Here is a 13,674-nt window from a genome sequence, read left to right as displayed (position 1 = left end):
ACAATACTCCCTACGAATGATAAGCAATGAAGAAGTTTGTGCAAAGATTTACACTCATCGTCATAGCAGTCATCCATAGAGCAAGTCCCAGCGAAATAAATAAACCTGAGGTTATGGATGGAGTAGGGAAAAGAGTTTAGGGAAACTTCTCAAAGAATGTGATAAGAAATAAAAATTGGAAACGACAATGGGAAGGGAGGAGAATCAAGGGATAAGCCAAGAAAGATGAGCGGATTAGGCAGCAAAATAGGTATGGTCAAAATGAATATATTATAGAGTGAAGAGCTATAAGGAGGATCTCGAAGGAAGAAGGGAAGGATGAAAGATGGAAGGAAAGTGTGAACGACAGGTAAGCATGATCTACAGGGAAGCAAATGGAGCACTTAAGCTTATGAATATTTGATATCAAAGCCTTCATGGCAAGATCATAAGTGACCATAGCAGCCCTTGACTAACCCAACAATCCAAAGTTCTAAACTTCACCAAATTTCTTAAACTTGTAAAACCCATCCTAAACTTCACCACATTTCATAAACCTGTAAAACCCATCTGACTGAAATCAAGGAGCTAGACGCTAATGTGGACCTCCCAACCTGTGACAACACTTTAAGTCCTTAATAAAAGATGAAATTATGTTTCAACAATTAGTTTTGTCAGGTCAAAATAAAAAATCAGAGACCAATATGAGTGAAAAAGGTGCAGCAGAAAATGGGGACCAGTACCACCAATTCTTCTAATATCATCAGTCCATATAAATTTTGCACAGGTATACTTTTGGATATCTGGAATTTATCAACGGTTTATTAGAGACTGCTGACCATCAGATATATATCCAGTGTAGGTTGCATAATATCCATGTATTCTATTAGACAAAGTATTAAAAATTATCTACTATGTTTATACATTAAGGATTTAAGCACAAATTTTAAGGAGTTAGTTTAATTAGTTGTTAATTTGACTAAATATTTGGTTAGTTCCATGTCAATAAAGACCTGGGTGGAACTGGTCATGTAAAAATCAGGACAAGGGAAACTAGTCCACGACTTTAATACAATTTCACTGAGAATAGGCGAATTCATCATTGATGCCATCCACAAAGCTGGGGAATCATTTCTTAGATGCCATGTACAAAGCCACAAAGCTAGGGAAGTATTTCGTATATGCCATAGATGCTCAGGAAAAATAAAGAATTTATTTAGTTAGTTCCATGTTAATAGGTGTCTGGTTGAAATTTATCATGTGAATATCCAAATAAGTTCAGGATTTCACTACAATTTCAATTTTATTACATATGGACAAATTCACCATAGATGTCATCACAAAGCTAGGGAAGCATTTCTTAAAAGAAAAAAGGATTTAAACACAAGAAGAATTTTCAATCAGGCAGAAATGTATCAATGGCCATTGGCAAACCTATGGATTCCATCCACAAATCCAGGGGATACGTTAGTCTCCCAGGATTTGAATCGCATAAATCAAACATATGTGTGGGGTATAGGAACAGTAACAACAGTTAAGAGAGAAAGAAACATACACGTTATGCCCATTGTTGCAGCACTGTTGAAGACTGCCAATGGTTGAGCATGAAAAACCACAAGCGATACATCACTTCCATAAAGATGCAGATTGCTTAAAGCCCACTGGAGAGCATAATGACTGTACTCACTGTCGTCCACGGCCACCATTATTTTCTTCACTTCCGCCATCGTCGTCGATCTTGCACTACTGAAAGGGTATTGGAACGCAAAGCCGAGATCTCTGCAATCATTTATACTGATGCCCGTGGGATATGGGATGAGTGTCCAGATACTTCCATGTGGATTGATGTGTATAGATTGACTAGGAACTAGTAGGAAGGACCAATTCCACGTTTCAATGCTGCTTTGTTGAATAGTCGTTGAACGCAACGTGGAAAATCCGCTTGCTGCGTGTTCAAAATGTGAAATTTTTGGCTAGGTAGGTCTGAATCCGGCTGGCAAAGTTGTGATCGATTAAGTTTCTTTCCGGACTTTTAAACCTTCTGGTAATTTGGAAAGGACCCACATCCTTAAAGTGTATCTTTTGTATGGAGAATATTTTTTATTCGGAAAGGAACTGGTTTTTCAGAGTCCACGAATTCTATGAAGGGTATGTTGTCCTTTTGGATTATATTTTTTTAAACAGATCCACGTTTTTAAAATGTTTTAACTTATAGTTAATATGCGAAAGAGTTTAGTTTTATTTTTATTTTTTCCTTTATTTTATTTTTTAATGAAATATTTTAACTCAAATTATCTGCAGTTTGAGTGGATTTAATGGATTTAATGGTTAAGAGCATGTATTAACTCCTAAAAAGTTATAGGTTCAAAACCAGAGAGAGGTAGAGTATGTATGGATTCTTAGTCTTAGTAGTCAAATTTGTGCACGGAGGTGGGTCCATTGTCCCATAAACAAGGGGGTAGAGTACGTGCGTGGAGGTGGGTCCATTGTCCTTCGTAGACTTAGCAGGCAAATCTCTGCGCAGATTTTCTAAGACTTAAGTAACCTATATGAATTGTCACAATTTGATTGCATTGTTTTGCCAATTGTGAAAGTTGTGTTATTGTTGTTGCTCAATGATATTAAGTAACAATTTTTGTTATTCATTATTTTGTGATAGTTGTTGCTCTAGTTATAATGGTTGCTCACTAGCATCTTACACATATTTACATATCTAATTCGAGTAAAAGTGCATAAAATTGACCTTGGCTACTCATCAGTGAAAGCACACCATGTTTATTTCGTTTCGAATTGATTAATATGTAGTTTTCCTTTGCATCATTCTAGATTAATAATCCAGAATATCGAGGATGGAGGTAGAGACGATAAAAGCAACAAGGGGGTAGCACCCCACCCAAATAAAGATCCATAACAAATAGTTCCAACTTTTTGCTTTTAACCAGTCAACCTAGTTTTGAGTCTTTGTCATCAAGTTTCATATTTTTATCCATGGACTGTAGCATTCCTTCTAGCTTATAGCATTCCTACTTCACTGAGCCATAGGGATAAAGCATAGGTTAGCATTTTATAATATGAGAAGAAAACAAAAAAAAATATTACTATATGCATTTAAGATAACATAATTCATTTATAGTGCACTGAATGAACCTTACATGTCACTATTGTTACTACTACCTTTGGTGGCTCTAAAACATTCAATTAGAGATGCTTGCTCTGAAAGAAGACGATCTACTAAAGTTCCTATTACTTTTATTCTTTTCTTGGTCAAGTAAGTACCTTCCTTGTTATAACTTTATACTTCCTTTTCTTGTTGGACAAAAAGCACCAACAAGAGAGAAACACTTAGCATGCCCTACTCAACTCCAAACTTAATGTTGCATTACTCATAGTAGGGAATGTAAGGGTTTTAAGATGTAGCTACCATAAATGGAGAGATGACCCACCTTTGGATGAATCGAAGTAGTAGACCAATCATTACTCGTAATAGAGAAAGTTAGGGTTTTAAGACATCATCACCATACATGGATAGATGACCCACATTTGGATGAATCGAAGCAATAAACCAATTTCGAGGAGTTTAACACCCATATGTTTCTTTTCTTGTTGCTAATTTTGCTACTACCTTTGTTAGCTTTGGAATAGTGGGTTATGATTCTCAAAATGGAAGAGATGTCACTCTCAAACAATATGACCTATGATAGTCTCTATCACCTTTCTTTCTTTTTCTTGGTTAAGTAAGCACCTTCCTTGTTAGGATTATATACTTTTTTTGTTTGCTTTGTAATGGAGAACAAAAAGCATTGGTAGCAAGAGAGAAACACTTGGCATGCCCTACTAAATTCTAGAAATAATGAATGACTTACCCATAGCAAAGAAAGTAAGGGGTTTGAGACACCATCACAATACATAAATACATGACCCACCATTAGATGAATCGAACTAGTACAGCAATTTCACGAAGTTCACCACCTAGACACATCAAGAAGTTTTGCAAGCATGTAAACCATGCAAACATAATTGTACAAAGAAATGACACTTCTAAATGCATTGTGCAAACAATGACTTAATATTTTAATGGCAAAGGACACATTTGATAGCAGGTCACATTTGCACGTTGGTTTGGGTGGCACAAAAAATAGAGAGTGGAAACATAAGATAACTTGTTTCACAAATGGTAGCTTGTCAGGAAAACAATATGCCTACCCCACAACTTTATACGTGTGAATCCAGTCAAGAAATTAGGGCACTTGAGGCATATTCAATAATCAATGGTATGGGTTTAGACAAGTGCCTTATTTTAACTGGAACCATTGTCATTTAGGCACTTATTCCAAATTGTTTACATATTCGCACGCTATTTTGAACATATTTTTCTCTCGCTTCTACCTAGAACCTAACCAGGACTAGCCCTAGATCATTATTTGTTGTTCATTTCATTGTTTTTTAGAGCAGAACATTTAGTTCTAGGTATGTAGTGACAATGTTGATCTATATTAGAACTTTTGTAGAACGTTTACCTTAGTTCCTCGACGTTTGTGTCACTCATATCTCTCTTTACTCATCCATTCACATTTATTCCTAAAGAAAGGTGGTCTTGCCCATAACTCATTTAACCCACCAATGGATGATATTATTTGAAATGAAAGGGTGACAAATGAAACCTACTGTAAAATGTGGCCACTTGCGTCAACCCTCATTCTTAGCTTTGACATTCAAAGGCTTTTAATTCGCTTGATATGAAAGAAAAAACAAGTTTTTGCTTTCACCACAGTCAACGTGTTGGCATTATTGTATGTGCATCCTTTATTAAGAAATTTCCTGATAGTCTAAGTGTCAAAAGAATCTCCTTTTTTGGAGTTGAGGCCTTTTTGTTCATGTCAGTTCTAATATGGGCACAACAACTTCAAAGTCTTTTATCTCATAAAATTTTTGTCTTGTATTTGTTTATTTGCAGCTAAGAGGGCTATTGAATTACTTGTCTAAACTTCCATAAATTCTCTAGTGTTAACTAATTCATACCTAGGACTCTATTTTATCACTTTTATGTATTATCCATGAATCCTAAGATGATTGCTTATTCTTCAACCCAATAACTTGTTTTTTAAGCTACCTTATCTCTTTTGACATGTGCATTATTTTCTCATCTATTAAATAGGTAGTATACTATTATGTGGCACTCTTGCTTATTGAACCTGGGCTTCAACCACACATTCGCCACTCTAACTAGTTGTTATGCATGTTTGGCATGGTTGCAAGGTTTGGTTCCAAGGTCTTAAAGACATCAAAATCTAGCTCCAAGGCTACTGCTTTGTAGTTCTTATTATTTCTTTTAAGGATGATAGAATCTTTCTTTCGGATATGGCTTTATCATCAAGTAGAATACAAATCAAGTTTTCTTGGAAAAAGAATACATAATAGGTTTACTGAAATAAAATGTTACAACTAGTTCTTGAGCCATTATCCAAAGAGTCTAGCCTTCAATCTAACACTAAAAAATAATAGATTGACAAATAAATATGCTTAAAGGTAACTTTCTATTTAAAATATACATTTTAATTTAACATTAACTAATACTTAAAATAAATTGATAAATTTATTTATTTATAATAGTTAAATAATTACAACATTTATAATAAATTACTTATACCAATTAATATATATATATATATATATCTATTTAGTAAGGGGTTTGTCGAGAAGCTAGGAGCATTTATTGTGAAGCTTCAGAGAAAAATGTGGAATACATCAAACACATAAAGAAAGAATTTGTCCCATAAGCTATCTTTAGCCTAATAAACATTAAAATAATTTTTTTTCTATATTAATATAATTTTAATTATAATTAAAAATAACTTAAATATATATGAAAAAGTTATGACATGTTTACTTTTATGTCCATTATTTTGAAAACTGCACATAATTTATCTGTAAATTATATACTCAATAGCTATCGTAAAGAGTTTATTCTCTATTATTCTTAAAATAAAAGAAAGTGTTCAAAAACTTTCCCATTATTTTGTATTTTGAAAAACTGAATAATTCAAAATTGGAATATAATTTAAGTACCTTTCTTCTGGGCCTCAAGCGTAAATGTTTGGGATACGTTTCTATATACATGTGTCAATGTTGTTAATGTAAAAACTTGTGAGAGGAGAAATACTTGAATATAGTAATGGTTTTTTGTTTTCATTTTCCCACTGATTTTGGAGAGTGGATGGAGTCCTATATGATTTTGTAAGCTGCCTTTGATTCATGCCTAACAAGATTCAATTTTTTCAAATTGGAATAACAAGAAGAAAAGTACAATATGTCCATCTTTATTGAGCAGTGATGGTTTTGTTTATTACTTTATATCAGTATTATTGATATGCCATATCTCCAAGTGTATTAATATTTATGTTTATCAAAGTCTTTAAGTTTATTATTATTATTTATAAGGTCGGTATTAATAAGGTTTAAAGTTGTGATTAGTGTGTCGTTATTATTTTATAATAATATTATTAATATGGGTTGGTTTATTGAAAAATTATTTTATTTTTTTTATTAAAATTTAATAGTTAATAAATAGTGAAGATATTGAATATTAGTATATGAATTTATAGATATTGATATGAATGTGTTTCGAATGATTAAAAAGTTTTACCCAAATTTACATGAAATGATATATTGGGAGAAGTAATATTATATATTAAATATAGTACAAAGGTAGATCTATTTTAATTCTAGATCTATCAAGTAGAGAGGGATCAAATTTGTCTAGGTGCAAACCTCTTTTTCTGAGTGCAAAATTTGAGGGAATGTTTGTACACCTCTCTATCCAAAGCTTATATATATATATAGATAAAGTGAGAAAATCTGTCATAACTTAGTTGTCAAACCAAGACAACCATCACATATATCGATAAAAAATATATATTCATTGATTAATTTTATGTACATTTTAATCTTAACCAAACTCATTTACTAATGTAGAAATAATGATCATTTAGAGCAACATGCATTGACTCTTTTTCCCAAATTAAAAAATGTGTGTAAACATCCCATCAACTATCCAATTTTTTAAATAATTGTTTATTAAAAAATTTAACTTTTTAAAATTTTAATTCTATAACATAAAGTTTATTTTTATAAATATACCTAATTATTTAGATTTAAAAACTTTACTATAAAATGCACAAAAAAAAACAACTATAGATCATGCATAAATGAAGTCAACCTAGGAAAATAAATTACTTTTGACCATCACGTACAACAAAAATTGAATAACAAACTAAATAACAAACATCATCTATAAGCATTTTAATTTCAAATAATTGTACAAAAAACTTTTCTATTGAAAAATGGAGTAATCAAAGTTATCCACCTTTCTAAATATTGTGACATGTGAGTTGATAATTTTTTAAACAATATTCAAAACTTTATATTTGCTTTAAACATTGCTCATGCCCTGCATAATTAATTAAATAATATTCACTGATTAATTTTATGTACACTTTAATTTTCACCAAGCTCATTTTTTAATGTAGAAATAATTATCATATAGAGCAATATCTTTCTCCATAATTAAAAAATGTGTGTAAACATCCCATTCAACTATCTAACAATTTAACTTTTTAAATCTTAATTCTATAAAATAAAATCTATGTTTATAATTATACCTAATTATTTAAATTTAAAAAATACTATAAAATGCATAAAAAATAGTTATATATCAAGTCAACATAGGAAATAAGTTACTCTTCATCATCAAGTACAAAAAAAAACTAAATAAACTAAATTACATACATCCTTAATAAGCATTTTCATTTCAAATAATTGTAGAAACAAATTTGGATTGAAAAGGAGATGAAGTAATCAAAGTTATCCACCTTTCTAGATATTATCACGCATGAGTTGATCAATTTTTAAACAACATTCAAAACTTTATATTTGCTTTAAACCTTGTTCATGCCCTATATAATTAATATTAATTACATTGGTAAACTTTCATGCACAAATCTCTCCTAGAAAATGACAACTACCTTCCAATATCAACACAAAACCCATCAAACTAAGCATGACTGGAATATCCAAAGGATTACACTATGTGGGAACTCTTGATTAGATAAAGAGAATCATTTAGACAATGATTTTTTTCAAAAAAAAATGCCCAACCTGACATAAACGAATTAACAAACCTCCACGACTGGCATCCATAACAAGACAATAGTATCTATATAACAAAACAACAAGTGACTTCCAATAGAGGAAAGTAGAAACATATTCAGTAGTGGACTTATTCGTCCAAGATGATAATCGAGGAGTGAGGAGAGGAGTTTGCATTGACCATGTTAAGGGGTGGGATGTTGATGACTACAACTTCATTCTGATGATCGTTGGAGTCTATCTCCAAGTCTAAAACCACAAAGCACTCCACTCGATTTAATCTGATCACTATATCATCTAGATCATACCTGATGTACCTTAGTATTCTCTTTAACACTTCCTGACCAACAAAGAGTTTGTAGTTGTCAACTTGTTTGTCACAAATTACCATATTGAGTAGTGTCTCCATTTGACAATGCATTGTTATTGAGTGAAGGAAATGCAGTCTTCTCTTCCTCAACTTCCCTGGATCAGGAACCCATTTGAGGCTACTACTACCAATTTCTGAATCAAAATGATACATTCGGTCCCCAAACTCCTTTGCTTCCAGAGTTAGAATCTCCTTTCTAACATCCATAGGAGCATAATCGAAGAACTTTGCAACCAATTCCCACTCGAATAACCTACAATATATGGATGAGGATACCCTTGGAGCACCACCCTTGCAGGTGGGTAGTCTTTGATGAGGAGCCATTTGATCTTGAGACTTGCAATTAAACCACAAGACAGCCATTCAGGCTAACTGAACTATCTAGCTATGACTAACACCAAGATCATAAGACCTCATGATAACCCTAATTAATAATTTATGGGTGACAACCAAAATGAGAGACCCCGCTTCTACCTAAACCAATAGGTCGTCACGTACACTCTAGAGGAAAATGTATTGTCGAACATGAATTATTCAAGAACCTTAACCTACCTGAATTGTAAACTGAATCAATTTCTTAGAAACCCCTATGGCAAGAGGACCATATTGTATTAAGACTCGAGACAGTTGAATTAACAAAGGGGTAATGAGGCCTAAGATTTTTTCAGAACCAAATGGAAAAGGATCTCTTGTACAACACTTTGAAAACCAAAACTGGACAGTTAAACGAAATCCCAGTAGGGTCGAGGGACTGTGGTGCCACTGAGGGAAGGACAACAACCAATTCAAAAGAGGGACCAAACCTCGTATTATGTAAGAATAACACGAAGAACATTGACACCCTACATGAAACCATAGACACTTTGTAGAAGAACTTATAACCCAACAATCAAAGGCTATTGAACACAATGATAACAAGTGTTGAAACATGAAAGGACACAACCCTACCAGAAAAGTGCAGGGAGACAACAATGTACACAAATTCTCCCTTGATTGTAACATAATCAACTGCTAACCATTCACTAAAACATAAGTGTTGCACCTGAAGGTTACCAACTGCATGACCACTTCATCTCCGCCACCCTAAAACCTTGGCAAAACTTATATAAATAATTGTGAACGTAATTTATCTGATACCACGAAATAACCACACTCTCAACAATTCCCATAACGACAGCCAAGTGTATTGTGTACACCAAATCTTAGCCATCCCAAGACACTGTATCATAGTGAACTCATTAATGAACCTTCTTCGATTGTCAAAGTAATTCCTTACTACCTCCAATTCGCCATGGAAAGGATGATCCATTCTTGAGCATACAAAAGGGAATAAGTGTATGAAACAATTGACATACATAAAACCCTGATCTCCCATCGTCTTGCAATAAATTCGAAAGGACTTGGGTAGTTGGTTGTCATGACATGAAATAAGGAAATGTCATGCGTGACCCATGCAGAGCTAGGTGGAGGGCCGAGCTTTACCTCTGGGGGCCGCCACCATAATCACCAAACAAAAACTATGCATGCCAATGATAACCCTACAGGAAAACTATCATCGATAAATTGGCTCATAGTTCATTCCGAGAGTCGATTGCCGGTAAGTCACCTCGTCGGGGAAATTAATATTCATTGTTAATTTTATGTACACTTTAATATTAACTAAATTCATTTTTAATGTAGAAATGACTATCATCTAAAGCAATATGTATTGGCTCTTTTTCCCAAAATAAAAACTGTGTGTAAACATCCTAATCAACTATCTGATTTTTTTTAAATAATTGCTTATTAAAAAATTATTTTTCTATATTTTAATTCTATAAAACAAAGTATATGTTTATATATATACCTAACTATTTAATTATTTAAATTTAAAAACTTTGCTAAAAAAATGCATACTCTCATTTTCTGTGTTAACTCATGACTAAGCTCTTGAACCCATCTATGTACTACATTGTAATTGTTTAATGTAATTAAATCACTATGGCAAAAACACAATGAAATGTCTATGAATTTTGGTTTTAATATATGTTTATATGACTTTATGTGAGTGACCTAGTTATAATATGTTTATGCGTGTTTGCATTGATATATGAATGTCAAAAGAGTTGATTTGTCTCTAGGGTTGTGGTGTAATATAGAATTATAATTTAATATTTTAAAGTATTATTATTTTAGATTATTATTATTATTGAAGTTGTGGTGTAATGAACAGACTTAGGACGATACAAGCTACATATATTTTTGTATTTTTGCGGGTCTAACAATGGTTTAATTATTTATGGATCAGAACCTTGATACTAAAATTATAATTTAATATAAGGGTTTATATAATTATAATTTAATATTTTAAAGTACTGTTATTTTAGCCTAATATTATTGAAGTTGTGGTGTAATGAAACCCTGTGAATAGATTTAGGACGATACAAGCTACATATATTTTTGTACTTTTGTGGGTCTAACAATGGATGAATTCTTCATGGATCACAACCCTGATCCTAATACTGTAATTTAATATAAGGGTTTTAAAAACACAATATACATAGAGGTTGTAGTGTTCTTTACTTGAAACATGCATTTGGTTGAATTCTTCCTCAATCACAACCCTGACCCTAAAATTATAATTTAAAGGTATTAAAAACTCAATACATATATAGGTTATAGTGCTTTTACCTGAAACATGTGGCTGGTTGAATTCTCTGGATCACGACTTCGACCCTAAATTTATAATCTAATATAAGGGTTTTAAAAACTCAATACACATAAATTATATATAAAAAAATATTTGAAAAGTGTGGTATGTTGAATTATTTGTGAATCACATCTCTAACCCTAAATTTATAATTTAATATAACGGGTTTAAGAACTCAATACACATATAGGTTATAGTGTTTTTACATGAAACATGCAACTCGTTGAATTCTCGTAGATCACAACCCTGACCCTAACCCTAAAATTATAATTTCATATAAGGGTTTTAAAAACTCACTATACATATAGGTTATAATGCTTTTTTAACTGAAACATGCGACTGGTTGAATTCTTCGTGGATCAAAACCCTGATCCAAAAATTATAATTTAATATAAGGGTTTTACAAACTCAATGCACATATGTGTTTTCTACCTGAAACACACTACTGAAGTATGAGTTTTTACACATACAGTTGATCTATGAGTTTTGTTACCAAACTTGTCTGAAAGCTTGGCTTGGAGAGTTGATTTATTGCCTATAAATTAATAAACACACACATAAAACTGGAAACCACCCATAATTGTATGCACATCAATATTCAGAAATAATTAATTAATAAATAAAATATTTATAAGAGAACTATTGGCCTCTCATTCATCACTCTCACTCACTTGCATGCCTCATGGTCTCACCTAGATTTATACAAATGGATCTAAACCCACAGTAGGTTCTAGATCCTAAAAAAACCCCTAATATCTCTTATGATCCATAAAAACTCTCATATAATACCTTATCTCTAGATAAGATCTAACTAACCCACAAATATATCTACTCTTCCAAAATTCTCTCGAACCTTCTCCTATTTACAATAATTCTCATTCTCTCCTAAAACTATAGGAAAATATAATAAATAATTAAATCCTAACTTAGGAAACTAACTCCTTTACTAAACATTCAACCTTAGGTTAGATGCACCTGCATCAGACTCCCCAGGTAAAAGAAAATCATGGTCTCTCGGCCATATATCTTCATAATTTGACAAAATTCCTCCTAGATCCCAGACTTTAATCTGTAACTGGTCATCCATTCTTTGTTGATTTGCATCAATTATTGTTACTTTTAATTCCCTAGGTTTCCAAATTTTGTTTTGTAACCTTCCGTCGATTTGTTGATGTACACTTGAGCAGTCAAATGTATCACGTTGTTGTCCTTTTGCCTCATCTTGCAATATCTCAGTTTATGTACTTTTCCCATTAATTCCCTTAATTATTCAATTTCAATATCCAATCTAGTTTCATATTGAAATTTATTGTTACTAGTTTGGAATATCAATTCATCATATTTAACATTAAACTGAAAATTACATTTTATCTCAGGTTCCACAATTTTACTGTTAAGCATGCTTGAGCATTTATCTTCTTCATTTGCAACTTTCTTAGATTCAAGTTCCATCAACATCTTCTCTAGCAATTGTAATTATTCTTCATATTTCATCAGCATTTTATGGTCGCTTTCAGAAATCATTTCAATATACTGGTCTTCTTTCTTGCATGGAACAAAATTAGTGTCATTTCCATCATCTACAACACATCTTGCATCCACAAACCAATTGTCAGATTTAAGAACATAAGGCTTTATAGCCTCAACAAATGATTTTGCCTTCAAGTCTTTATGCTGATATTCCAAACATTTTGTGGCGCCATCTGTGGGAATCAAGCCCATGTTCATATCATCATTGTCTTCACCAAGCATCGGTCCTTGTTCTAGTTGACAAATGCATACATTCATCTTGGTTATCTAGAGTGTTTTTTCTTCCCTTAACAAGACTTTCAACTTGTGTTTCTGTCTCCTTGCAATCAACTACTTGATTGGCCATCTAATTGTCTTCTTCATTATCCATCCATGTTTCTGACTTTGTAAGAACTTCATCAACACATCAAGTCATGCCTTTAACTCGACAATCTCTTTCTCAAACTCTTCATCACTCATGCCAACTGCTATGGCATCGTTGTGACTATTCATAGTCATCTTCATATCCTTTATCATGTTCACCATCACATGCACTCTTCATTTAATTAAAGAGATATTTCAACCCATATGCAAATTAAAATACCTTGAAAATTCGTTGATGGTATATATATATTATTCATGATTTTTTATAAACCATGTGCATATACTAATTCATACATTACCATCCTTACAATCTATGAATAAATAAAGCTATGCATTCTCAAACCCACACATGGTTTTATGAAACTGTTGGCACGAATTTGAAAACAGGGCAAAGACATTGGGTTCAGGTAGAAAGGCCAACAAGGCTCCGCTGTAGTCTAGAGAAACACCAACATTTTCACCTTACCCAGAGAGGGTAAGGAGTCTCACCCGAGGCGTGACACGATCAAAGTTAGAAGGGGTGGAACGAGTTACCAAGGGAATCACAACAAACAGATGATAGTTTATCATAAAAATCAATCACCCACATTAATCCAAT

The 13,674-nt window shown here is 32.5% G+C and overlaps 1 protein-coding gene across 1 annotated transcript in view; it reads right to left on the bottom strand.

Moving 5' to 3' along the window:
* LOC149179410 (universal stress protein A-like protein) overlaps positions 1-1,976 on the bottom strand; it is a 151,692-nt gene extending 149,716 nt beyond the window's left edge. The window contains exon 1 of the mRNA XM_089420653.1: positions 1,535-1,976. Within this exon, the coding sequence (XP_089276779.1) occupies positions 1,535-1,706 (172 nt within the window). The 5' untranslated portion in view covers positions 1,707-1,976. The remainder of the gene's footprint in view (positions 1-1,534) is intronic.
* Positions 1,977-13,674: the final 11,698 nt, after the last annotated feature.

The sequence above is a fragment of the Pinus tabuliformis genome, chromosome 4_1, assembly GCF_031772625.1.
Source record: "Pinus tabuliformis cultivar Carrire ecotype Pingquan chromosome 4_1, CPIR1, whole genome shotgun sequence".
In the NCBI taxonomy this organism is placed as follows: Eukaryota; Viridiplantae; Streptophyta; class Pinopsida; order Pinales; family Pinaceae; genus Pinus; species Pinus tabuliformis.
Note: the sequence above shows the minus strand (reverse complement) of the source record. Positions and strands in the feature narration are given on the sequence as shown.